Source organism: Oncorhynchus masou, chromosome 22 (assembly GCF_036934945.1).
Source record: "Oncorhynchus masou masou isolate Uvic2021 chromosome 22, UVic_Omas_1.1, whole genome shotgun sequence".
Taxonomy (NCBI): Eukaryota; Metazoa; Chordata; class Actinopteri; order Salmoniformes; family Salmonidae; genus Oncorhynchus; species Oncorhynchus masou.
Genome location: NC_088233.1, coordinates 48493193 through 48507415, shown reverse-complemented (window position 1 = coordinate 48507415; position 14223 = coordinate 48493193). Strand labels below are relative to the sequence as shown.

The following is a 14223-nucleotide window of genomic DNA, read 5'->3' as shown; positions in this document are numbered from 1 at the left end:
TATACAAATGAAATATATTATTATATCCCCACAATAGACTTTGGTCCTAAACTGTGATCATAATATATACTCTCACAAATAAAGACAAGGTCACACACAGAAATACAGACAATGGAAATTAAGATAAATGACACATTCAAGACTCCTTATTATCACTATTGTCCCTATCAACCACAATGAAACAATTTACAACATTCTAAGTCAACATCAAATGGGGCATTTTTGTTACACAAAAACAATTAGCAGTTTGTGGCATGTAAACATTCTTCGGACAATATTAAATTACTACAGTACCTTCTTAATGTATCTGTATGTATCTGTGTACTACAGTAATGTATCTGTATGCATCTGTGTAATGCATCTCTGTACTACAGTAATGCATCTGTATGTATCTGTGTAATGAATCTCTGTACTACAGTAATGTATCTGTATGTATGTGTAATGCATCTCTGTACTACAGTAATGTTTCTGTATGTATCTGTGTAATGCATCTCTGTACTACAGTAATGTATCTCTAGCTTAATGTATCTGTATGGGCAATTATTAATATCAGGAATGAATCAGCAAGGTTATCAGAGTAAACCATCTCCAGGTAAGGTTCTACATTATTTATCATGACAGCATACTATCAAGCAGCATATCGAAATTGACATTCATTTGACCCACCTCCGTAAACTATTTAACCAAAATGTCTTTTGTATTTTAAACAAATCTTTCCCCACAGAAATAATCCCACGGGGTAGCATACCTAACTAGGTAGAAAACAAAACATTGCACATATTCAGGAACAAAACCCTCTTTTCAATCATCCCAAATTACTTCCCATATCGAACCATGTGCTGGTTGTGGCAAGAGGGAAAATAACTAATAACAAAAGAGTGGATTGTCTACAAAATGCCTGGTTCAGCAATTATTTCAAGTCTCGTTGGTTGTGCTGGCTGTTCCTGCCAGCTCTGGAATGCCACGACTGGAAGTGGGTCAAAATCTAAGGCTTCATTCTGATTGGTTTAGCTGGTCTCTGGAAATTGTTGGACTGTATGTGTGCGTTCGGGTATATTGTGAGACCGTAGAGCGCTGACAACTAACTCAAACGGATTCGTTGCAAGATTAATTTACACACGTATGCACACAAAAACACATGAGCACACACACGTACAAACACACACCAAGAGATTCACACACACAGAAAAAGTTGCCAGGCCTGCTAAGAGTGTGCAGGTAAGTCTTGGTGGTGACTCGGGGGTAGAGGTTGGCTGTCTCCTGGTAGTACTGGCAATGATTGACCTCCAGGGGGCACTGCTATTGTAGCTCCTCCATCTAAAGCACATCATCGCATTTGAAACAGATAGTTAGGGGAAAATCCTTCCTCTTGAGTCAAATTTTCACTTTGTCTTCCATTGACATCAATGCTTGGCTAAGTGAAAATTTGACTTACGAGGAAGTTAGGATTCGACCGATGGTCATTATTCATGTTGACAATACTAGTCTATAATAGAGGATGTTATTACTGAAGGCAACTTGTACTGACCTTTGACCTCAACGGCCGCATTTGCTTTTTCAAATTTTATTATCTGCATTTGTTCCACCGCCTGAGGACAAGACAGACAAGAGATGGAGATGTTATTTGACCCCAAGAAAAAAAGAGAGCAATGACCCAGTTCAAAAAAACAGTTACAATAGGCCTAGGGCACTGCAAAGCAGCGCTAGCTGTGCCACCAGAGACTCTGGGTTCGCGCCCAGGCTCTGTCAAAGCCGGCCGCGACTGGGAGGTCCGAGGGGCGATGCACAATTGGCCTAGCGTCGTCCGGGTTAGGGAGGGTTTGGCCGGTAGGGATATCCTTGTCTCATCGCGCACCAGCAACTCCTGAGGCGGGCCGGGTGCACCGTGTTTCCTGCCGACGCATTGGTGCGGCTGGCTTCCGGGTTGGATGCGCGCTGTGTTAAGAAGCAGTGCGGCTTGGTGGGGTTGTCTTTGTGTCAAAAGGGTACGTTAGCTGTTAATAGCGGTTTATTCTGACATTTTATAAATGCTAACATTGATATCAGGTACTGTATTAGGTTACCTGCTGCAGCTCGGCTTTCTGGGCGTCGAGTTGCTCCTGCTGCCTTTCCAGCTCCTCTTTCTGTTTCTGCAGCTCTACGTTCTTCTGCTTGAGGTTGCTCTCCTCCTGGGCCAGCTGCTCCTCAAACAACTTCATCTCCTCGTCCGTGTAGGCTGGGGCCTGCTCCAGAGTCTGGAGAGGAGAAGATGTGGAGAGAGAGGAGTGGAGGGTAGAAGCACCATTATTAGGGTCAATGGCATTCAGTTCCTCTTGACCACTTCAGGCTTCAGCAGGAAACCACACTGAGGTGGCGGTAGTTGCCTGTCCCTTACCTCCCAGCTGTCTGGCTCTTGGAACTCTTTCTTGTTTGTGGAAATCAGGAACTCATCTAGGGAGACCAGTCTATCCTTGTTGGTGTCCACCTGAGTACAGATGAAAGGAATGAAATATCAGCAAATAGGTTGACTGAAGAAGCAGTGTTGATTTTGTGTGTGTGTGTGTCTATGACTCAGTGACTCCATCATACACCATCCCTCCTGCCAGCTCACCTCATTCATGACGTGTTCCCTCATGCGCAGTCGCTCCTCCTCCATCTCGGTCATGTCATCCTCTTCAAGATTAGGGCTGTACATCTTCTCCAGCTACAAAAAAACAACATATTTTTAAACTCTGGGCCTGCTCTGGTTACCACACACACACACACACACACCTCTTTAGTGAACAGGGCTTCAAGCTCCTGTTGATCAATGTAGCCATCTCCGTTGTTGTCTGCAAAACAAAAGAAGGAAAAAAGAAAATGGCTTCAATGAAAAAAAAGTGCTTAATTTGATGATTTCTTAATAAGGTCCATTGTGATTGGTGTGTAATTTGAGAACGTGACACAATTTTTTATTAGGCTTTTTTGAACCTGTGAATGGCTACTTATGTGAACTTTACCGTGGAGTTTGAAGAAGGTCTTGGGGTCAAAGTAATTTGGGTCCAGACCGTCAGACTCCTTCCAGACCTCTTTCAGCTGGTCCTGACTGCCCTACACACACACAAACACTCTTCACTAGTACAGTTTATAGAAATACACATATACAGTGTAAACTAGGGAACCAGTGAGGATTTCTTAACTTATTGATAATAATCAGCATTTTATACAGTACCGGTAAAAAGTTGACACACCTTCTCATTCCAGGGTTTTTCTATATTTGTACTATTTTCTAAATTGTAGAATACTTGTAAAGCCATCAAAACTATGAAACAACACACATGGAATCATGGACTTCAACTGTATACATATGCTCAAGCACACAAAACACACACACATGCATATTGACACACACACACACACACACGCTGCTGCTGGTTCTCCTTGCATATAGCCTTCTGAGTTTTTTTTTTATTGTGTTACTATTTGGGGCGGCAGGTAGCCAAGTGGGTAGAGCGTAGTACCTGAAAGGTTGCAAGATCAGATCCCCGTGCTGACAAGGTAAAAAAAAAAAAATCTGTCGTTCTGCCCCTGAACAAGGCAGTTAGCCCTCTGTTCCAAGGCTGTCATTGAAAATAAGAATGTGTTCGTAACAGACTTGCCTAGCTAAATGAAGGTCAAATAAAAATTCCTTGATTTAGTAGACATTTGTCTTACTTTTTAACTCTACACTGTTGGGAATGGGCACATATGTAAGCATTTGACTAAAGTCTACACCGATTGTATTATATGATGTGATATATGACCAATACATTTTTTTTTAATCCTTAGTTTTCTCCTATCACAGCCATTCAACTCTACCTCTTTTAAAGTCACCATTGGCCTCATGGTGAAATCCCTGAGCTGTTGCCTTCCTCTCCGGCAACTGTGTTAGGAAGGACACCTGTATCTTTGTAGTGACTGGGTGTATTGATACACCATACAAAGTGTAATTAATACATTCACCATGATCAAAGGGATATTCAATGTCTGCTTTTTTTTTACCCATCCAATAAGGTGCCCTTCTTTGTGAGGCATTGGAAAACCTCTGGTCTTTGTGATTGGATCTGTGTTTGAAATTCACTACTCAACCGAGGGACCTTAGAATTATTTTTATGTGTGGGGTACAGAGATGATGTCATTCAAAAATCATGTTAAACAATATTATTTGCACAGAGTGATTCCATGCAACTTATTATGTGACTTGGCAAGTCTAAATACATTCAGGAGTAAACATTTGCTTAACATAACAAAGGGTTATTGACTCAAGACATTTCAGCTTTTCATTTTTGATAGTAATTTGTAAAAATTCCACTGACATTATAGGGTATTGTGTGTAGGCCAGTGACCCAAAAAAAATCTAAAATGTAATTAATTTTAAATTCAGGCTCTAGCACAACAATATGTGGAAAAAGTCAAGGAGTGGGAATACTTTCTGAAGGCACTGTATAGTCCTTGGCCTATGTTGTTGTATAAGTGGAGTTATATATATATATATATTTTTTGTTGGTTTCAAACCACTTTGAAAATGTTTATCCCAATGTCACACATTGGCCCCATTATTTATAGAAAACCCCATATACAGTAACAGGGTCTTTGTTAGATTAGTATCACTGTAAATTCCTACAGGGTGGTAAAAGTTGTAGTCTTATCCTAGATCTGTTTTTGCATTATAGCCAACTCATATGGTTGGCTATAGGTCTACAGAACAAAAAAGATTGAAGACCAGGCTAGTTCATTTGGGGTTCAGTAATTTGGGGTTTAATATCACTGAAGTATCTTAGAGGGTGGTTGATAGTCAAGGTAAATGTCTTACATGGTGATTGATTTTGGGTTTAGTTATAGTATCATTGTAAAATCTCAGCCTCCAGTATTTATGCTGCAATAGTTTGTCTGGGGGCTCGGGTCAGTCTGTTATATCTGGAGTATTTTTCCTGTCTTATCCGGAGTCCTGTTTGAATTTAAGTATGCTCCCTCTTCCCTCCCGGAGGACCTGAGCCCTGAGACCATGCCTCATGACTACCTGGCCTGATGACTCCTCGCGTCCCCAGTCCACCTGGTCGTGCTGCTGCACCAGTTTCAACTGTTCTGCCTGCAACTATGGAACCCTTACCTGTTCACCGGACGTGCTACCTTGTCCCAGACTTGCTTTTTTCGACTCTCTCTCTCTACTCTGAATGATCAGCTATGAAAAGCCAACTGACATTTACTCCTGAGGTGCTGACCTGTTGCACCTTCTACAACCACTGTGATTATTATGATTTTACCCTGGTGGTCATCTATGAACATTTGAACGTCTTGGTCATGTACTGTTATAATCTCCACACGGCACAGCCAGAATAGGACTGGCCACCCCTCAGAGCCTGGTTCCTCTCTAGGTTTCTTCCTAGGTTCCTGCCTTTCTAGGGAGTTTTTCCTAGCCACCATGTTTCTACATCTGCATTGCTTGCTGTTTGGAGTTTTAGGCTGGGTTTCTGTACAGCACTTTGTGACATCAGCAGACGTAAAAAGAGCTTTAAAAATACATTTGATTGAAATGTCCAATACGGTGGTTGATTTAGGGTTTAGTTAATGCAATCATGTTTCCGTCCAACCCTTTTTAAACAAGTAAAGTAGCTGTTGGATAAAACAGCCTGATGGAAACAGCAAATTGTCTGTAAACTTCCCTAAACATTGACCAAACAAAATGATGCTCGAAGGGTGGATAATTTTTGGGCCGGTGAAACGGTTCATGTAACAAATTGGCAGTGGGAACTATTTTATTGGCGCAATTGTTGATGGAATAGGCCTAACCATCATGTTGGGGTAAATGTGCAGTCATGCAATAGAGGGTTTAGTTATGATATCATTGTAAAAGTCTTACAGGGTGGTTGAATTTAGGTTAAGTTACAGTATCAAGGTAAATGTCTCGCATGGTATTTAGCTTTGGGTTTAGTTATCGTAGCAGGGTAAATGTCTTACAGGGTGGTTGATTTTGGGATGGTTTGCGTGTTTCTTTCTCAGCTCTTCGTAGTGCTGTTCCTCGTCCTTGCGTTGCTCCTCGTCGAGGTTCTTCAGGTGCTCCTTCCTCTTGTGCTCCTTCATCATCTCGTACCTCTTAAACTCCTCGTGACGATCCTTGTCATAGTTTTCCAGGTCACTGGTAGCCTATATAAATATCAACCAGGAAAAGGAGAGAACGAGAACTGAACAAATGAAAACAAAAGGACAATTTCAAGTCAACCCCTAGCCTTAGATACCTCTGAAAAGGCTTTAGATTTGGGTAGATGTGGAATTGAGAAAAATTAATACTATTTAAGTCCACAGTTCTGTGTCAGAGACTAGTTACCCATGGATCTGGATGGATTTCAAACCAATAAAAAAAAATGTGGATAGAGACTATTATAGAAGAGACTGAGAAAGGATGTGACATGCTCTTGACGATTAGTTTTAAGTGCAAATGATATTAGTTCACATAGCAACATCACTGATTTCAGACTCATCGCTTAGAAGTAGCGCGCAACCAAAGGATTCACATTAGGCACTGGAAAGGTCAGAGCTCAAACTGAAATCACTTTTAGTTGAGTGTAAATGTGCAAAATCGTCTTAATTCAGATATCAAGAAAAACAGGAAGTAGGTTTGCATCCTTCTTTACCAAGGAGAAATCTTGAATTTTCAAGTTTAGTTCACACACACAACCCCAGGCTCTCTCAACAGTCAAAGCTGATTTGGCCCTTTACCTCTGGCAAACCAGCTCTCACCAACAAAGGACAAATAGCTCAGAATGCTTCACTACCTCTGTGTAATTAAATCTACAAGTGAAAGCTCAGGATTGTTAATAGCAACAAAAACGTTAATTTGTTCACCATGGATAAAGAGGAGCATTAAAAAGGTCATTCAAAGACCTCTATAGGTCAAATCGACCATTTAAATGTCTTGGGGACACTGTCGTCCTCTAAACATCCATGGTCTAACATCACCAGACAGAACACATGTGCATGGTCAGGATGAACTTTTCAATACATTTGCTATTCAAACAATAAGTTAGCTTGAAGACTATAACCCCTTGGGGCTGTTGGCTCAAAATGGATGTCCTAGCTCAGAAGAGTTTAAAAGTTATTTTATGCTTATTCATTCAAGAGGCATCAAGTGCAGAGCAAACATTTAAGCTGTCAGGCCATTGTCAGCATGTGAACTTTTAAACTCTCTTTTCGAGTATGGACCCTGGCATCATTTTGGTCCATGCACCATATGTTCTGAGCAGGGTGGTTTCAAGAACCATTGTGTGGTCATTTTAAACATTGCATCATGTTGTAGTGTGTGTATAAACAACATTCCTACCGATTTAATAAGCTTATCCAGGTCCTCCACTTCGAAGGTGTGTGGGTTCATGTGGTTCATGTACTCAAACTGCATGAGCAGCGCCTTGTGGTTCATTTCTGGGGGGGGAAGAGAAGTTTCCTATTAGGAGGGAAACTAATTCTGTACGATTTAAGTGGTTACAAATTGCTTGCTGACAACTGCTGCCAAAAAGTATGTGCCTACTTCATATGATGAGGTAATTGTATAGTTATAGCTCAAATGTATCCACAATTCAATCATTGTAATAGTGTTTGTAATAAATTAGTGACCTTTACTCTAGAATATTGTACATTATTATCCTCTCGTAACAATAATAAACTAGTCACTTGGTGATGACACCAAGCAGTTATTAATATTGCGGATATTGGACAATGGTAGTGCAATGCTAAAAGACTGCGCTAAGAATTCACAGGCAGTTGAGAGATTGTTTTGATGACTGACTCTTGCTTTGGCGGTGACCGCAGCCAGGTATTTCTGGCAGTCCCAATATAAGCATGGTCTTGTTTGTGTGCAAGACCATGCTTGTTAGTAGTATCTCAAACCCTCTTCCAAAATGTGTCAACACGGACATTTTCACAACATGTGACACGTTCCTATTTACTTGCACAATAGTCTTGAGTCACTTCCATTTTCCTATGTGACGGACTACATCAAGCTTAGGATGTTGGTGGTGGATTGCATCATATGTCCTGTCAATTGGACAAAAGTTCCTGCTGATAGGATGGCCGCCAGTTGGACAGGAAAGGACATATTTGAACAACAGACCAGCATACCATGCCCTCCCTCAACGTCTTGTTTAGCTTTGATGAGCGTCCGTAGCCTGTTCACCTCCTGCCTCTTCAACTCGTCAAGTTTGGTCCTCACGTGATGGCCGACAAAGTCCAGCTCTTTGGCCAGTTTGCCTTGCTGCTCAGAAACATAAGCAACCAGAGATTTGAGTGACCAATAACAATAAATGGAAACCGACCAGGAGGCCAGCTGGGTCATGTTCATTAGGGCATGCAACAAACAGTTGAAAACATTTTGCAGCAGAAAAATAAAATGAGCATTTCTTATTGGACAAGTCTGGGTAGTCCCTCCCTGTTTTTTCCCCCCCGTTTGGTGCCTATATGAACACAACCCTGCAAATGCTGTAGCTGCTGGGGTACCTTAATGTCCTCCATGTCTGTGTTGTGGAGCTTCTCTCTGAAATGCTGGTCCTTCTCCAGGAAATCAATGACTTCCCTGAGGTAGCGGTCATAGTGAAGCCCCGTGTCCTGAAACAAACAAAAAACGGTCAAAATCCACATTGTAGTGCGTAAGTGGGACAGAGATGAAAGGGGAGAGGTTCACATTGGATTCATATGGCCTAGGTCTAAACCTCCTTCCTTTTCCTGCAGCCCTTCCTCTTTCTTTCTTATCAAATAGCCTAGCCTTAGCCGGTCTCAAAATATTATTTGTCAAGTATTAAAAAGACAATCTGCTTCCTACACAGTCGTTATCACTTCTTCATCAAATTGCACATAAGTACTGCAACACAAACACACCACACTCTGTGGCGCCTCAAGTTTCTGCTCTGGGGTTTCCACTTTAGTCTTGTCCACAGCGATGGGCACTGCTTCCACACAGAACCACAAGCTCAGGACGAGCACAGGGCATCGGCAGAAGGCTTTACTCCACAACATCTGTGTACACAGGAGAACATCACCAGCCTAAGGTTAATAAGTGGCTACATCAACAGCTGCTTCAAGGGAAAGTACACAGGAAAGCATCACCAGGCTAAGGTTTATTGGCTACACAACAGCTGCTTCAAGGGAAACTTTGAGAAAATGCTGAATATAAAACAGACAAATGTCATATTTCACACACAATTGGTCAAATGAAATAACACTAATCTATTTTTTCACAGACATAGAATGGCAAGATCTACAGCATCTGTTTGAGCCTATATGTACGTAATTGATATTGCCAGTTGCCAATGGAGCTCTTTATGTATATAGTGTATATTACATTCCTAAATGTTTCATAGTGACAAGAACAAATGGGTTTATACTGTAAACATCACCTTCTTACAGTAAGCTCACTGGCCTGGGAAATGGGCCATTGATTTTGCAACCAGTGAACCCCCCCCACACACACACACACACACACACACACACACACACACTCCTCCCTATTGACCAATGTGTTGACAAGTAAAATGTTAAACTAGTTTAATCTCAATCTCCACAGTAACCGCCCCACCAAAAGAAAACAGTGGTGATTGTGCCACTCACCTGTCTGTGGGATAAACCAGGGAGTGTGTTCAGCAGGACATAACGTTTTGGAACGTTCAGATAGCAATATGTTATGTAGAACAGCAGGACATAACGTTTTGGAACATTCAGATAGAAACATCTTATGTAGAACAAAAATGCCTCTCCGACATGTAGAACAAGGCATCATGTCCCATGTCCCGAGTGGTGCAGCGGTGCGGTCTAAGGCACTGCATCTCAGTACAAGTGTCACCACTACAGTCCCTGGTTCGAATCCATGCTGTATCACATCTGGCCGTGATTGGGAATTCCATAGGGTGGTGCACATTTGGCAACAGCGTCGTCCGTGTTTGGCCGCCATTGTAAATACGAATTTGTTCTTAACTGACTGCGCCTAGTTATATAAAGGTTCAATACAAAATGTAATTAAATGTCGACTCTGTTCAAGGTATTTCTATCGACAACGTTTGGCAACTGAACTTGGCCCAATTCTCGTGGGCTTTAACACCTGAAAGAGAACCATGTCAACCTGTTTAGGTATTACTTCACGACACGACCACATCAGCAGCATCCAGTAGTTTTGAACCTGTTGTTGCATCTGTGATCTAGCTAATTTGATCAGGTCCATATTGTGGGTCTTTCCTGTTAATATTCTTGATAATGAGTTCTGGCTATATGTGTAAGAAATACCGGAAACATCATAATAACTACTTAAGTGTCGAACAAGTAGGCTGTGGATGATTTCCCTTCAACTGGTCCAACTAACGTTACTGAACTGTCATTTATCCATAATAGCATGATAATAAATGTCATTTAAAAGCTAAGAGAAACAGAAACTTACTTTGACAGCTGCCCCTTTCAAGTAATTGTCTGTCACGTTGCGCTTTTGAGACGTTAATTTATCCAAACGTTAAAAAGACTGGAGTCCGTTTCCAGCTGTCATGCACTACACACCGGCCAGTCTCTTCCTAACCCTAGTGGTCATCACTAGTTATCACAGCCACAAAGTCACAATTATGCCAAACCCCGCCTATTTAAAAAAAAAAATATATATATATATATAGTCCTTCTTCTTGATATCCCGAATTTAAAGCTAACCCGAACCCTAACCTTAACCACACTGCTAACCTTATGTCTAACCATAACCTTAAATTAAGACCAAAAAGCAACAACATTTTTTTTTTTACGATGCCAATTTTGACTTTATGGCTGGGGTAACTAGTGACAACTCTTCCTAGTAGTAAGATCAACCTACCGCTAATTGCCATGGTAACGCCCCCACGTGGCCTCAACTCTCCTCATTGGGTAGAAATATTCTCGTCGCTTTGTGAAATAGTCGCATTGGCAGCCAGTTGGGCAGAAGATGTGTCAGTCAAACTGTTCCTCAAAAGTGTTGGTCAAGGTGCTATGAAGCTAAACGTACGTGGCGTTTGCAAACCTGTGTGAACCAAGAACAAGTATGGTTTAGTATGAATATATTAAACCCACGTTCATGTTTGTAGGCGATGGGCGTATTCAAGTGGATCACTTTTGTCAAGTCGGAGACCACCGCCTTTCAAAGTGTGTTGCATTAAATCAAATCAAAGTTTATTGGTTGCATACACATATTTGAAGATGTTAACATAGGTGCATCAAAATGCTTATGTTTCTAGCTCCAACGGTGCAGTAATAACTAACAATACACACATAATGCAACATTTAAAAAAATAAAATGCTACTTACGGTTTGTATTTTAAAAGCTAGGTGGGAAAACCACATCACAGTAAGTACATTTTCTAGTTCTGACTAGTAAAGTGTAAAAAAAAGTCATGTCTGAGTGTTAGTTTACAAAAGGCATTCTGAATTAAATTTTTCAGGGTGAGGGTCAGAGGGGTAGAGGGTGTGGTGTAGAATTATTTAAGATCCTCTTCAAAGAGGTTGGTTTTAAGATGTTTTTGGAAGATAGGATAGGCTGTTCTAGCTTCAGGGGGAAGCTGGTTCCACTATTGGGGTGCCAGGATAGAGAAGATCTTGGACTGGGCTGCACATTCCCGTAGGGGTGGGAGGGCCAAGAGAACAGAGTACTCTGAGAATATGGTGTGTATTGACAGTATGGACAGTATATTAATAGAAAAGATATGTATAGCAGTATTTATAAAGGATGAGTTTTGACTAGAATACAGTATGTACATATAAAGTGGGTAAAACGGTATGTAAACATTAGTTGAGTGAATGGTGTTTGATGACTCTATTTACAGTACATAGGGCAGCAGTCTCTGAGGTGCAGGGTAGATTACTGGGTTGTAGCCGGCTAGTGATGACTGTTTAACAGTCTGATGGACTGGAGATAGAAGCTGCGTCTCGGTCCCAGCTTTGACACACCCTGTCTCCGCCTTCTAGATGGTAGCGGGGTGAACAGGCCGTGGCTCGGGTGGCTAAAGGTCCTTGATGATCTTCTTAGCCTTCCTGTAACACCGGTGCTGTAGATGTCCTGGAGAGCGGGTAGGTTGCGGGCGGGCGGTGCAATTCCCGTACCAGGCGGTGATGCAGCCCGACAGAATACTCTTGATGTTGAATCTGTAGAAGGGTTTATCATAGTCTAAAACATGTATGCACAGTAGAGTTCTAAAATATTGGATTGTTGGCTTTCATACTTTTCTCATTCTCAGCACAGCTCAAGCAATTTCTGGCAACACATTCAAATGAATAGAGGAAGCTTACCGGAGCTTACCGGATTGGAAATTGTGGCGAGGTGTGCTTTCAGGCTGTGCGTCTTCGACCGATGGTGGTCTCAGAGTCAAGTAGCTATGTCACAGTGGGACACCGTAATATCGTGTCTCAGCATCAGTATGATTTAAGCTTTATGGGGTTAAAAATTGTCCGACTTGCACCAACAACATGTTGATTGGGGTGGCAGGTTAGAGCATTGGGCCAGTCACCGAAAAGTCGCTGGTTCGATACCTGAGCCGACAAGGTAAAAAATCTGTTGACGTGCCCTTGAGCACGGCACTTAAAATCCTTAAGAGTCTATTGACGCACCCGCGTATCAATCTAATTAACATACTACAAAAATACCCATCAAAACTGTTCATTTAAGCTAGAGATATCTGGTTTTGCATGGGCTGGGTCTCAATCCACCACAGCCGTCTTTCGGCCTTCCGCATCTGCGGTGGAAAGTGGTAGAGCTAAAGAGCTGTTTGTCAGACCAGGAGACATCCCAAAAATCGCTCCATCTGTAGGGTCTGAACGGTTTGGCCTGCTAACTATGAAATGATAACACTCCAACAAACACAATGGTGTTTGTCACGGATCCCTCCGGAACTTTCATCATGCACACCCTTCCCCTATTCCCACTGATTAGTATTTGTATATATGTGCCCTTTGGTTTCCATTGAGGCTCGAAAATTGTTACAATGTCCGTTGGTGCGTGTGAGTACCTGTGCTGTGTGTTTAGGGCTTTCGTGCCCTTGTGGATTGAGCAGATGATTGCGGGTCTCGTCCCGTGTGTTAATCATTGTGCGCGTGTGTATTTATTTGAGGTACTCCTCCCTCTTTTGTTTGGGTTTCAATTCTGTGTTTTGTGTACGTGTTTGTTTGGTCTTCGTGCCCTTACACGGCACACCGTAATTTGGGGCCTAATAAAATTATTACGCATTCCTGCACCTGTCTCCCGAATTTTTGTTACCAACGTGATAGTATTCTCCGTTTTGAGGTACAACCCCCACAAGTGTCACGGGACTCAACCTCTCCCTCAACATGATTTAAGACAAAGGAGATGATTGTGGACTACAGGAAAAGGAGGACCGAGCACACCCCCATTCTCATCGACAGGGCTGTAGTGGAGCAGGTTGAGAGTTTCAAGTCCCTTGGTGTCCACATCACCAACAAACTGACATGATGGCAAGTTACTACAAAGGGTAGTGTGTATGCCCCAGTACATCACTGGGGCCAAGCTTCCTGCCAGGACCTCTATACCAGGCGATGTCAGAGGATGGCCATAAAAATGGTCAAAAACTCCATCCACCCTAGTCATAGATGGTTCTCTCTGCTACCGCACACTCAGCGGTACCGTAAGTCTAATTCCAAGAGGCTTGTAAAACAGCTTCTACCAACAAGCCATAAGACTCCTGAACATCTAATCAAATGGATACCCAGACTATTATTATTAAGTATGAGGGTAAATATGGGGTTAAATATGTGTCCAAAAAACTTTAATATTTCCTGAGCTTTCTTATATCTCATAGGCACAGGACAGACACTTCAAAACCTTTTTCTTGTGATTTATTTTTTGACAGTCATTTTTTGGCCATCCATGAATGTGTTATTCAATGTGTTCATGTGGGCTGTAGTAGTAAAGGCCAAATTCAATATTTTATCACTTTCTTTATACATAAAGGGGTCCTAAAATTCTAAATCTAATAGCTTAATGATCCAAGGTATGACCATCTTAAAACTATTCCATATATTAGCCTAGTAAAACAACACATTTCACTGCACCTATCCAGTGTATGTGACAATATTTTTTTCTTAATAATAATACATAAAAAAGACTGCATGAATATTGCAATCAAATACAAAGGTGGGGAAGTTTTTACTGCAGACGACTGAAAGTTTCTGCAGTTGCTCTTAGCCAACTTCCTCATGCAGCCATCGCCTGCGTTGTGGGAGGCTCTA

The 14223-nt window shown here is 41.8% G+C and overlaps 1 protein-coding gene and 1 long non-coding RNA gene across 2 annotated transcripts; both read right to left on the bottom strand.

Moving 5' to 3' along the window:
• LOC135509613 (nucleobindin-2-like) lies at nucleotides 1-10549 on the bottom strand. Its single transcript, XM_064930410.1, has 13 exons — nucleotides 10412-10549; nucleotides 8863-9000; nucleotides 8485-8592; nucleotides 8110-8242; nucleotides 7316-7413; nucleotides 5956-6141; nucleotides 2979-3069; nucleotides 2752-2810; nucleotides 2591-2683; nucleotides 2375-2464; nucleotides 2064-2234; nucleotides 1529-1589; nucleotides 1-1317 (listed from the first exon to the last, which is right to left on the bottom strand). The coding sequence occupies exons 2-13, from the start codon at nucleotides 8998-9000 to the stop codon at nucleotides 1205-1207; spliced, it is 1341 nt and encodes a 446-aa protein (XP_064786482.1). The 5' UTR covers nucleotides 10412-10549; the 3' UTR covers nucleotides 1-1204.
• Nucleotides 10550-11131: 582 nt separating this feature from the next.
• LOC135509614 (uncharacterized) lies at nucleotides 11132-14223 on the bottom strand. Its single transcript, XR_010450951.1, has 2 exons — nucleotides 12271-14223; nucleotides 11132-12126 (listed from the first exon to the last, which is right to left on the bottom strand). It is a non-coding gene; the product is annotated as an uncharacterized LOC135509614 (long non-coding RNA).